The sequence below is a fragment of the Cystoisospora suis genome (genome assembly GCF_002600585.1).
Source record: "Cystoisospora suis strain Wien I chromosome Unknown contig_3359, whole genome shotgun sequence".
Classification (NCBI taxonomy): domain Eukaryota; phylum Apicomplexa; class Conoidasida; order Eucoccidiorida; family Sarcocystidae; genus Cystoisospora; species Cystoisospora suis.
The window spans coordinates 17,079-29,288 of record NW_027156154.1 but is presented as its reverse complement, the minus strand read 5'-3'; the positions used below and the strand labels follow the sequence as shown (position 1 = coordinate 29,288).

At 50.0% G+C, this 12,210-nt stretch overlaps 3 protein-coding genes across 3 annotated transcripts; 1 reads left to right on the top strand and 2 right to left on the bottom strand.

Annotated features, from left to right (window-relative positions):
• Positions 1–759: 759 nt before the first annotated feature.
• CSUI_006591 (dead deah box helicase family protein) lies at positions 760–7,965 on the bottom strand. Its single transcript, XM_068066747.1, has 7 exons — positions 6,558–7,965; positions 5,218–5,391; positions 4,290–4,484; positions 3,434–3,669; positions 2,737–2,800; positions 2,066–2,124; positions 760–1,471 (listed from the first exon to the last, which is right to left on the bottom strand). The coding sequence occupies exons 1-7, from the start codon at positions 7,284–7,286 to the stop codon at positions 1,351–1,353; spliced, it is 1,578 nt and encodes a 525-aa protein (XP_067921277.1). The 5' UTR covers positions 7,287–7,965; the 3' UTR covers positions 760–1,350.
• Positions 7,960–9,963, top strand: CSUI_006590 (vma21-like domain protein). The gene has a single exon (XM_068066746.1). The coding sequence runs from the start codon at positions 8,951–8,953 to the stop codon at positions 9,503–9,505; it is 555 nt and encodes a 184-aa protein (XP_067921276.1). The 5' UTR covers positions 7,960–8,950; the 3' UTR covers positions 9,506–9,963.
• Positions 9,964–10,406: 443 nt separating this feature from the next.
• CSUI_006589 (uncharacterized protein) lies at positions 10,407–11,006 on the bottom strand (the record flags this gene model as incomplete). The annotated part of the gene is made up of 1 exon (XM_068066745.1): positions 10,407–11,006. A coding segment is annotated over exon 1 (339 nt), but the record flags the coding sequence as incomplete, so codon positions are not given.
• Positions 11,007–12,210: the final 1,204 nt, after the last annotated feature.

Genomic DNA, 12,210 nt, shown 5'->3' with positions numbered 1-12,210 from the left:
CGTATGAATATCAGCTGTAGCACAGAACAGGGTGGAGCTGTCTTTCTATTGTACGGAGCGCCGTCGTTTGTAGGAGTGATAAGATGGTAACCGACCAGATTGCCAACCTTTATCTGCACTGACATAGCGGGGGACAGTTAGGAGGTAGACGAGCCGCTTATAAAAATGCAGCAGCACCTAAGATCTTCAGCGGTACCATCACCCACGTTGAGTCCTTGACTTCTTCCGGTATACCGTATGCTCCGCTGGCCTATGCAGTGAGTGGGTATGCCTCCTTATTACCTATCATCCCAAGACTCATACATATCGCAAGGGCCGTATGCCTTTGGTAAGAGAGAAAGGACGTGTAACCGCGTGTGAACAGTACGAGACGTCTGTCGCATGCGACCGACGAGGAAGTACAGAAGCATAACCGCTAGCTTCCGTTTTTTTTTTTTTCTTTGGTCGTCAGGTTTCGACCCCGCACAATGTCTTCTTCACTTCCCCTGCAGCCCTATGTTTGAAACTTCACTCAGTGTTAGACACCGGAGTGAGAAACTTGAACTGCGCTCACTCCTCAAAAGTGTCCTCTCCTGTCTACGCGAAAGAACTGAAACCAGTGCGCGCTCAGAGATTCCAGAGTATGGAAAGAGATGATGTTTCCGGTGTACATACATGCGCCCTGGTTTCCTCGTCTCGCTGTTTTTACGTCGGAAAAGATGAAAGCACTGGAAAAAGCTTAGAAAGCTGTAAGGTCCTGTGTGTATGGCAAACAGATCTATTTTCAACTACAGACAAACAAGACAGAACGGATAGCTCTCGCTACATTTGTTTCAAGCATAACAAGCAAGAGTCTTTCACCACAGGCAGACTGTAGAACAGGCAACCACACTCGACAACTGCCTCCTCCTCTTTCGCAACTCGGGTAGCGTCACAAAACAATCAACTCCGCATACTGAATAGTGTAGATGGATTAATGTAGAGCATTTTACCTGCTTCTACAAAGTTAGCTCATCCACCCATCTTGCAGCCCTGCGTCTTCCTTCGACCAATCAAAAAAGTTGACACGGAGGCAAGGATACTCAAACGAAAAGGCCGTTGGCTGCGAATCCAACCCCCCCCTGGTTATTCTACTTCTATTTCTTTCTACTCACAGATTCTTCGTATGTCTGCAAAATAGAAGAGAGAGGCAGACGTCCGAGTTCTCCCTCTTTCCGACTGCATGCATGCTGCCTTTTCCGCCACTTTTCCTTTCTTGGAAACAACCCTTTTAGTTCATTCAGTGGTTCAAATTCACCACGTATTAGAGCACACCACGGGAACGACTCAAGCATGAGCCTTCTTTCTTTCTCCTTTTCTTTTTTATCTTCATCAGCCAAATTTCTTCTTTTTTATCATCCTTCCACCCGGACCTCCCCCGCCTTTCCGCTTTTTCTGTTGCTTCTGCACAAGGGCTGCCTCGTCTGCTTCGCGTGCCTCGAGCTCCGCGGATCTGAGACATCACACAGTGCGCACATCGCATCAACTAGCTGCTGGTATTCTCACACTCACATCAGATTCCTTCCTCGGTCCTCGTCAGGCATATGCCTCCTATCCACTCAAGCACTTTCCTTTTCATCTCAAAACCCCATGGTTTATCTAGGCGTGCCACATGACTCTTGTCCCCCACGAAGAAAGCACGCGAGATTGTTGTATGCGTATGCATCAGTGCATAGTACACCTCTCAGAACTCCCCCTAAAGAATAGAAACTTCTCATACGACAATCCCGTGACACTCACACGACGAAGAAAAACCTAAGCTGGGTTAGCAGGAAGCGACTGTGTTGTCATGCCTTAATCTACCGTAAGGACCTATCCTATCCGGTGCACAATACCGTGCTGGTACGTCGTCATTAATCTATTTCCGAATACTTGAAGTAACTTCGCTTACTTCCCTTAACAACAAGCAAAGAGAGAGACTATTAGGGATACTAGAGATTTCCGCTGTCTCTACATATCCAACGTACTCATCACACTCTACAGCATCTCCCTAGTGATGAAAGTTGATTCGAAGCATCTCTCATCCTGACAGAACGCGTGAACTCACCGGAGCGCCTCGAGAACCTTTTCATGCAGAGGCATGACTTTGTCTGTGGCTGTTAATTCCTACGCGAGAGTACATCATCATTCATCAAGCAAGAGAACACACACTGCGTAATACGACAAACGACTTGATTCTGTCAGATACCTCTTCCAAACAACGGTGTTACAAAAATCCATAGTGCAGCATCAACAGGGAACCGGCACACATAGGCTTAGAATGCCGAGGGAGAAAAGAAAGATCCTAAGCGACTGAAGACAGGGGGGATGGAAACTTCCTATCAAGTTCTCTCAATCTTGATCTAAGGCGAGGCTGATAGAAACCTGGAAGCGAGAGACAGATTCAGCATGACAGCAACCATTCAAGACTCTCGAAGAAGTCGCGCCTAACAATCGATATGCTCAGACGCATAGATGCTCGTACAGAAATGCTGTCTACCTGGACAGAAGAAAAGAGAGAGGCTTGGAGACGAACAAAAGTGAACATTACCACCTCAGAGTCCCCGCAAAAGTGGGCTCGCCTACTCGAGCTGGTGCACTGAGGAGTGAGGAATGATAAGAAATTGCTGACTCATAAGAAAAACAAAGAGCGAATAGATGCGCCTTGAATGAGTGAATGATGATGGTGAAGATGCATTCAATGGAGATACAATCTCTCTCTCGGCGACTGGCCCCTACCTTCAACTCCTCCAGCTTTTTACCCAAGGCATGCTCAATACGCTGATATGCCTCAACGTCATACCTAGAGAATAGATACACACAAGAAAGTACACACTCCTGAATCCGACGAACCAGTCTCCACCCCTCCTACATGCATCCATGGCCTTTGTCACTCCAAAACTTGCACTTCTGCATCGATCCTCGAACACATTATAATACTACCTTCTCAACGCGTTTATGATTGTTGTTCCACTTTATGTCCATATATGTATATCTATATATAAATAGATATATGTATACATACATGGAGACCTTTTCTCTGTGAAGAGATGTACATCTCTACGCAAAGTTTCTCTGTACTGATAATACCTCTTGGGAGGGCTCTTTCAATGAGATCAGAGAAAAGATGCTGACAAACTCCCTCCTTGAACTGAATCATCTCATTCATTAAGAGATGCATCCTAGCAATTGCTCACCGTTTACTTGAACGAACTGTAACATTCCTACAAACGTTGATATCAGCGAGTCGAGAACTTTGAAGGGTCGGCTACACTCCCCAGAAGAAGAAAGCCGGTCACGCCTAGTTTCTTTTGCTTAACCTTAGCCATGCTTTACATAGAAAAAACAAAGTCCCTCCCACGTCACCGCGCGCTCTGCCCGAGGCATACAGGACAGGCAAGTCGCCAGTGACACTGATCCCCCGTGAATGACGTACTGTGTCACAATAGTTAGAGCTCTTCCTGTTCTTCCAGCACGAGCTGTACGTCCGACTCGATGAATATATTCCTTGGAGGAGAGAGGAACATCGAAGTTAATGACTAGCTGAACATGAGGGATATCCAAGCCTCGACTCCCGACCTCAGTCGCTACTAAACAACTCGTCTCCGCTGCTCGAAACTTTGTTAGGGCCCCGATACGCTGTGGCTGAGTCATCTTGCCGTGTAAACAAACCTGAAGAAGACAGGAAGGGAGGCAGGGAGGAGGACTCACAAGAAAACCGACATAAACTAAGCAAATGGGTACCCACCCCGGCTTTTCTTGAAGTGGTACCTTGTCTCTAACAGTCAACGGGAAAATCAACACTCGTTGGAGATACACATAATCGCGGTAGCAACGAGCTGAAGAAAACGGGAGGGGGTTTGGAGAAGGAGGAGAAGGAGAGTTTGAAAATGCTCCGGGTTGACTTGAAGGTAAGAAAAGTGGACGGCAATCCAACATCAGCAGCTCTTCACCCGAGACAGCAGATGAACGGGCATCCAGTGTGGCTGCCTACGTAACGCAGGAGTCATTCACACGATATACAGAACTTTTCAGACTCTCACTATCTAAGCTGGCCAAGTGTGTGTGAAGATCTTCGCACGCCTCTACATGTGCAAGAATTCCATTTTCCAAGCACGGCGCGCCAAGGCGATCCACTCCCGATCAACTTCTCTACGCATGTTCCCTAAAGAGGTCATCCACCTTCAACATACAAGATTAAAATCTTCCTCTTGATTGAGGCGCTCGGAGCGGTGAGCATACACACGATATAACAAGAGAGAGATAGCTCTCGTTCCTCCAGAGGGACCTACCGACTGAAAACCTAGATGTCGCAGGAAGAGCGCTGTTTTACGGGCATTGGCGCATGTGTTGGTGAAGACAATAACCGATGAAGGGGAGAGATGAAGAAGAGCCGCTGCAAGATGTGTATGCTTGAGCTTGAAGGGAACAAGAAGGAAATTCTGCTGGAGATGTGAGGCGACGTCATACTTGCGGTTCACTTCAAGCTGCAAGTAAACACACCGATGAATTAGGACTAGAATGCGGGAGCTAGCCCCGTGGAGACGTCTTCTCGTTCCCCTCCTTCCTTCTCTATTCCCAGAAAGGATACCTTTCACATCATATGCTACAAAACAACAGCTTTCGGTTTACGCGTGTCAATGCTGTGGCTACACGTACACGTATACGCGCACGGAAATACTTAGGTAGCACATAGTATAAATATTCTATATGGGGTAGTGACAGGACACACGCATCACAGTCTACATGCCGCATTCAGGACGGCCTGCAGACTTGTGAAATATCTATGCTCAGGTGACAGGATTTCATTCCCCGCATAGAAAAGAGAGGGGGTCTTGTTTCGTTCCACACATTCAAAGCAGTCTTCGTCATCAAGCGCGAAACATCTGACAGCCCCGGCATCCTCTTCTATACCCTCCTTACCTGTGGCATCAACTCATTCTATTCTCCTGCTCCCTCTCATTTGACCCATGCACCTGTCTATAGAGATCACAGATAGACTGAGTCCGATCTTGCGCCTGATGGAAGCATGTGTATATCTGGCACGATTGGAGCCCTACTTAGCGCGTGCTTGCCTCAAGAGAAGAGCTTATGTGCTTACGTTTTCGTGGTGAGCAACAGATCCACAGTAAATGAGTGTCTTCAGGGATTCACTTCTTAGACAGTGTATATGCATGAGCATATATATATATATGTAACGCATGCAGTCCACATAATTACCTTAACAGGTTTCTTCAGGGAGGCCTTCTGCAATTTTGAGACTTTGCTTGTCATTGTCGCACTGAAGAGCATCGTCTGTCTCTCCGAGGGTATTCCCACGTGTTCTAGCAGAACTTGCAGCGCGGCATCAAAGTCCAAGGATAGCAAGCGATCTGCTTCATCCAGGACCAGCACCTGTATTAGAAAAAAAGGGAATAAGAACACGAAGAAACAAAGCACGTGGAGCAAGCCGTGGAGAATCGCCCCCGTGAAGTGTTTGTGAACCCGGCAGCTCAGAGAAGAACAGAGAAAAAAGACCCAGAAGGAAACAAGGGAAGTTATTTTGAAGTACGAAGGCCGGGAGAATACGCGAAGACAAGGCATAAGAAGACAGAAGATGTTATGGGCCGAGGCTAACAACGCCGTAGGCAGGACGGTGTACAGGAGATTATGGCATGGAGAGACCACGGAAGACATACGCGATGTAAGAAAGTCCGGCAGACAAAGCACGAATGGAACTCATATACTAGGACGCTTAGGGTCCATCTGTATATGCGGATCGACAGTAAAGAAGCGAAGGTACAAACCAGGGGAAACGTTAAAGTACTCGTGAGAACATGCTGTAGCGGAGGACGTAGAGACTTCAGTTATTTGCTGAACATCGTATCGGCATAGACGACAACCACAAAAGGAGGGAAGGCTTACGCATGAGAGAAAAACTAAAGAAACTCAATTCGAGGTGTACAACACACTTCCACTAATTATCCACGACAACAGCCTGCAAAAAGATATCGCTACCTCATGGACCCGTCTATGACACCGATAGCTGCGAAGAGTACATACACCCGAGCATTTCACTCGCTTCTGATTCTTCTCCTGTCTCATTTCTCCTCCCTTCCCCTTCCCCGTCCCTCCTCTCCCGCACGCTGCTTAGTGGTGCCTTTCTTTGCTGAGGTTAATGGAGAGACACAGGATATGCAGGGAACTTCATAAGTCTTCCGTGGGAGGCATAGCGAGACTTTATGACGTATCCTCTCATCTGTCCGTATAGTCGATTCTTTCTTCTTCCAACAGGGCTAAATGTAAAGCAATGACAGAACCTTTGGTTCGTGAACTCAGTCCCCTGTCCATGAAGAAAAGAAACGGACAATCTCTCAACTCTACAACCACTCTCTCTCTCTCCAGATGTCTTCCCCTTTCTTCAGAAGTCAGGAAACGCCCTCCCGTCGGAGAGGAACAACGAGATCACGCTTCAAAAGATTTGCGATGATCATCGACTAAAAGACGGAAGTATGCGAATAGAATCTTATTGCTGAGTCTTTTGCTTTCTGTTGGAGACCTTCTTTGTCTTTCTCTCTTACCTTTACACTCTTGAGACTAAAGCCTTTCGTTTGTTGTAAATGATCTACAACACGTCCAGGGCTTCCGACAATAACATGAGGTCTCTTAGCCAAAGCAACAGCTTGAGTATTATGATCAAGACCCCCTACAAGAGTCACTACTGTAACACCTAGAGTCGCCCCCATAGCGAGAATCTGTTGAGAGATTTGAAGACATAATTCACGAGTAGGAGCTAAGATGAGAGCATAGAATCGCTGAGATCCACCTTGGTGTTCAAGTAGCCTTTGTAGTATGGGTAAACCGAATGCCGCTGTCTTCCCACTACCTGTCTCCGCTAAGGCGATGATATCCCGACCTGAAAGTGCATATGGTAAGACTTCACTTTGAATCGCTGTCGGAGATTGCCAGTTGAGCGCGGAAACTGCAGCGCACAATTCCGGACATAAGCCTAAAGAGGAAAAAGTAGTCAGTGTAGGAGCAGAAGATGTCCTCGTTTCTGAAGAAATAGGAGACGAAGAAGAGAAGGGATCTTTCGTAGCAACTCCATTCTGTTTGGTGGAGCGGATGGGAAGGGATGGAGACGAGGGTTTTTCAGAAAACGAAAGTGACTGAACAGAGGTGCAAGAAGTTTCACTAAGAGAATTGGAAGTCACTGACGAAGAGATACAGACCCCCGGCTTCTTCTTTTTCTTCAAGAGAGCCTTGGTAGGAGTAGTACTGGAGGAAGGAGGATGAGTCCTATGAGCCATTGTCTCTATCTAATGTTGCTAACAAGGTAGGATTCTTGTTCATGGCATTTGTATTCGCCTTCCGCGGAAACCGTGAAGAAGTCGTACTTTCGCTGACTATGCGCGCTGGAGTTAACCACAGTCCTGTGAAATCAATTATGAAAGGACCTGGTGTGACATTCCTTGGACCTCCTCACGGTGCCAACGACAACAAGTAGCAGTTCTGCTCACGTTTCTCCTACCGAGTAGCTATTCCTGTCTTTCTTGTGCTACGACCCAAAGGTAAAAATCAGTCCCAGTCCCCGGAACGAGCAAGACACAGGACCACGCGAGGAAATTAGGCTAAGCGAAATCACATCCGTGAGCTGCATATCAATACTGTGTATGTACTTCCCACACTACGAAACCATGACGAAAATGTCCTCAGACGGTCTGCTGTCGTCTGTAGGCGAAGACGTTTGAAGTGACCGTAGCCCAAGGCAAAACGACAGTCAATACGATTCAAACAAAGGACCCGCGACCACGTCCAGGATACCCGATACCGTTTCCACAGCATTCTAGCCGACAGCGGTGGGGCTGAGAAATGGTTACGGATCCGGTGGTTACATCGAGATTATATCAAGCAGCCCCAAAACAGATACCTTTGGCCGTAGGCCTCAGCGATACTTGTTCAGACAGAACCAAGCACGAAAAACTCCCGAAGGCGCGGAGAAAGGAGTCACATCTCGCAGCCATGACCTCTTTCACTTTCCCCCTTTCAAGCGCTCATCTGCTTGCATGCATTCCGGCGGGAAAACAGGCGCGGGATCTGACGGGCCCAGTTATGTCTTCGAGATCCTTGTTGGTTCGTGAAAGCGTTTGACATTCCTTACCTGCTTCTTCTAAAGTCGTAGCAGATGGGCACTTGAAAGGGGAATAGTGAAAGAGGTCATGGCTGAGACATGTGAGATCTTTCTCCGCATTTGCGGGAGTTTTTCGTGGTGTTCGAGTATGTATCCACTGAGTGTGCGGTAGACTGGCATTCGCTCTCTCTTAGATGCGTTCGACCCGCGTAAAGCCCCGTACTCTCCACGCAAGGATGACCCGAAGTGTCCACCGTCCTCATCGCCGTGGGACGCAGCACGGAAGCGGTCCATTTTTCTCGTCCTTCAACTGCGAGAAATAACGAAGAGAGGAAAAGGAGAAGACAAAGAGCGTCTACTTTTGGACGATGTACTGAAAAGTGGTGTGTCAGGGTTTTTTCGTTGAAATACACTCTAGCTCCTGGTACTTCTTCAGAAGTCTTCGAAGCCTGGTTGCGTCGCGCGCGCTCACGTTGACCGCGACCCCTCCCACAGAAAAGGACGCCGCACGTACAACGGGGAACAGGGCTCAGACAGAAAGGGGGTCCAGCAGCGTTTGCTTTTCTCGTTGAACGGCATTGGCGATGACAAGCGTGTCCACTCGTGTTTGAGACTGTAGGGCAGAGTAAAGGTCGAAAGCGCTGCTTCTCGGCATTTGCTGCTGCCGCGTCGTGCCGCCGAAAGTCGTCCTCGTCGCGGCCTTGTGTATTGACATTTTGATGTCGGTGTACTTGAAGCCAGTTTCCCAGTTCACAAGTTGCGCTGACAGCCTATCGCAGTGTGATCCGTTATCAGCACGCACTACGGCGACAGCGCCATCCCGTGCCGTTTCCCCGTAACGCCATGGAACGCGGTGAACACACGGGCCCGCCGTCTCTGTCACGAAAAGAGAAAGGAGTGAATGACCCCAGGGGCCCACCCGAAGAGGTAGACCGGCGTCCACCTTTGTCTTTCTCGGTCTCCTCGAACAGAATAAATTGTGTCCCGCTCGACCAACAGCAAAATCACAACAGAGAGCAACAAGAGACAACCTCTCCCCGCCAAGTCAATCGTGGTCGTGTGTTAGCTGCAATTCTCCGCAACCCCGAGAACTCTCCAGTCATAAAAAAGTTTTTGCTCTTTGCAGTGTGCCTCGCCGTACTCCCCGTCACTACGCTCTTTCTTCTCCCTGGTCTCCTTGTTCGTTTGGCGCAAGCACTGCAGTATGACACAGAAGGGCTCGATGATACGGCGAGGGCCTGGTCTTGTATTGCTTCGGTGGCGGTGGTAAACGTGGTCATGCTGACGTACGCGTGTCTTGCGTACGAGGAGGAAAAACGAGACTGGGAAGCAGTATCACGGGGACGAGGAAAAGAAAAAGACCAAGGGCCTGGACCTGAGTGCAAGAAGCTGAAATGAATCGGCTTTGGACAGCAGTACGAGGACTATGATACGCCATGGCGCCGGAAGGAAAGTATTTTTGCTACGGCTCTTGAATCGACAGATGCATTATCGTAGTAAGAACGTACTACGTAGAGACCGCAAAGCTTGACCAACCTTCGGCTGGAAGTCCTTCTAAAGAGCGTGCCAATGCGTTCCTTTGGTGTGCTGTGAAGATGTTTGCAACAACATTCCCGGATGCATCCCGCCTGCTGCTCGCCGAGGGACAAACTTAGATCGCGGGCTTCTCCGGTTTCGCGACAAGCTGCTTAGGCGCTGTGCGGCTGTAAGAGATGTATTTTCCTTCCAACAGCCTTCCTTTTTCTCATCTGTGTCCCTGTTTACCACCCCCTTTTGTACGGGTGCTTGGGCCTTTTATGTTATCCCGTTCCTATATACTGTGGGCATGCGGCGTCGGATGTGGCTCAAGCCAGCGTCCGCACGCTAACAGTTTGCCATTTTGCGATGCAGTGTATTGTGCCTGATTCAATCAACGCGGTGGCAAGCTAGGGCGGTCTCTACGTTTCTGGAGATCATTGATCTCGTGTGGAAAGGTGTTTGATCATCACAAAACCGGGTTGAGCGGACCGTGTGGATCCGGCTTGCGCCGACATCTCTCCGCCTAGCCACAGACAGCAGACGACGCGTAGCCCTCGCGCGAGGCTGTTACAGGCAAAAAGCTCGCGATCCGGGCTCGGTCTTCTCACAGACAGCAGGAACTTCACAAAGGAAAAGCACGAGCTGCGCTCGGTCTCCCGGTTTCTTCCGCCAGTGTGCGTGTTTTACCGCTGTTCTATGTATGAAGCACGCCGCCACCTCGTGGCTGTAGCGACCTTGACTAGACAGAAAAAAAAAAGAAAAACTGTCACTGCTGAGCATTCTCGGTAGCACTCACCCAGGTTCTCGACACAACTGCGGCAAGTGTTGCCACGCCGACCTGGACCGCGCAAGCAACAGCTGTGACACCGCGAATGGCATGTTCCTGGCTGCGCGCAGCTCGGTGCACACCCATGCCTCCGGCGAGGCGGTAGTTACTGCAGCACACGTCAGGCGCCACGGGGACGGGGACGCCTCTTCCAGGAAGCCTGTTTCTTTCGGCAGCCGGCAGAAGTACGCGCCGCAGCCAAAGCCTTCCACGGAAGTTACAGCTGATAGCCAATTTGCTGCTAGAGCGCGGCACCTCCAGCACTTTCGCAGAGCCTGTCCCCTCTGCCTGCATTGTGATGCCAGACTTGCTAGAAAGGCGTTTACTGACGCCGACGCCAGACTCCTCCCTTGTCCGTCTTCCGAAGAGGTACGTGCGGGTGCCGCCTCCGGTGTAGGGATGCCAGGAAGTTGTGTACACGCGTGTGGCGCACAAAAGGCTCTTACACGCGACGAAGCTGCCTACCCGTTACTGAGCACTTGCCTGGAGACTCGACGCGCTAGCGTATGGCCTGGTCAGAAACGCCGTACCGCATAACAGCTGGCAGGCCTGCAGTGCTGCAAAAGGAGGTCCAGAGTGGCAGCAAAGAAAACATCAAAGATCAGAAGGAAGAGGAGAAGCTGTGCGGAAGCGAAAGAGAACCTCTGCCGGGAACGGCTGGTAAGTTGGTCAGCTCACCAAGGAACCGATTCAACCCCCCGCCCTCTCCCTCTCATAGGCTGCGGTTTTGGACTTTCATAGAGGGCTGTGCAATTACGCTGCTTTTAGTGCCGAGGACTAAACAGACAAGAAGGCCTCGGCGTATCTGAGCCTCTATCCGTCCAAACATGTCGATCCAAACAAGCCCCCTGAACAATCTCCCTGTCGTGTGGGGCCGAGTTCGAGGAGCCCCTCGAACGCTGATGCTCACACACGCGCCAACCAGCCACTTTTTGGGAGAACACGCGATATGGGGGCACGCCTTTATCGCTGTAATCCCACCAGCAAGGACAACAGAAAGAAAAAAAGCTGCAGGCCGTCCTCGCGATCCCTCCCAGTAGCCACCTCGAATCGGTGGTCGGGCAAACGCTCTTACAATTCGCACCGAACAGGAGCCGGGCCACGTGTGCGACGCCGACTGCCCGTGAAACGTGATCGGCCGCAGGTGCCCTTCGAGACTATGCCCAGGACGACCGGTTTCGTGTTAATCAGACCAAGCAGGACGCTCGGCAGCTCTGGAAGACTCTAGTACGTGTCCGCCTCTTTTTGCAGCAGGCTCTTCGGAGACAACCCAGGTAGACGCATATACTCTAGGCAAAACGGTGCAGCAGCACGGATTCGAGAACGGTGACAGATCCACGCACGGAAGAACCGCAAGCAGCCGAGACTACCAAGTACAGTTCCCCTGAGAAGCCCTGTAAACGGGAAGTCCCACCCAGTGATCGAGCGCTCCCCACCGGCCCGAGTGAGAGGCAAACCATCACCAGGGTCCTCCTGAGTGCTTGGCTACGACACCGCAAATTACATTCCGCGCACAATCCCCCCCCAAGAAAAAAGTCTTCCGGTCATGCCGTGGCCACTGTTACCAGGCTATCGTGCCAAATCGGTTACTGCTCTTCAAGCGCCGTGGAGGCTTCTCAAATGCCAGCATAACGAAGTTCCTACGTTGAGCGACCAACAGGTGTGCGCGAGGTCAATGGCGAGCCCCTTGGCGCCGAGCATTACTCGAACGGGCACATCCCGAATAAATGTCGAGAACGGAGAACTGCCCGAACTTGTA

Bases quoted from the DNA above. Each gene is read 5' to 3' on its own strand.
- CSUI_006591 (XM_068066747.1), bottom strand. From the start codon at position 7,286: ATGGCTCATAGGACTCATCCTCCTTCCTCCAGTACTACTCCTACCAAG. The intron at 3,670-4,289 runs GTAGGTCCCTCT...TGTCTTCTTCAG, and splicing joins GACATCTAGGTTTTCAGTCG to GTTTGTTTACACGGCAAGAT. The intron at 1,472-2,065 runs GTGAGTTCACGC...GTGATGTCTCAG, and splicing joins AAGGTTCTCGAGGCGCTCCG to ATCCGCGGAGCTCGAGGCAC.
- CSUI_006590 (XM_068066746.1), top strand. From the start codon at position 8,951: ATGGAACGCGGTGAACACACGGGCCCGCCGTCTCTGTCACGAAAAGAG.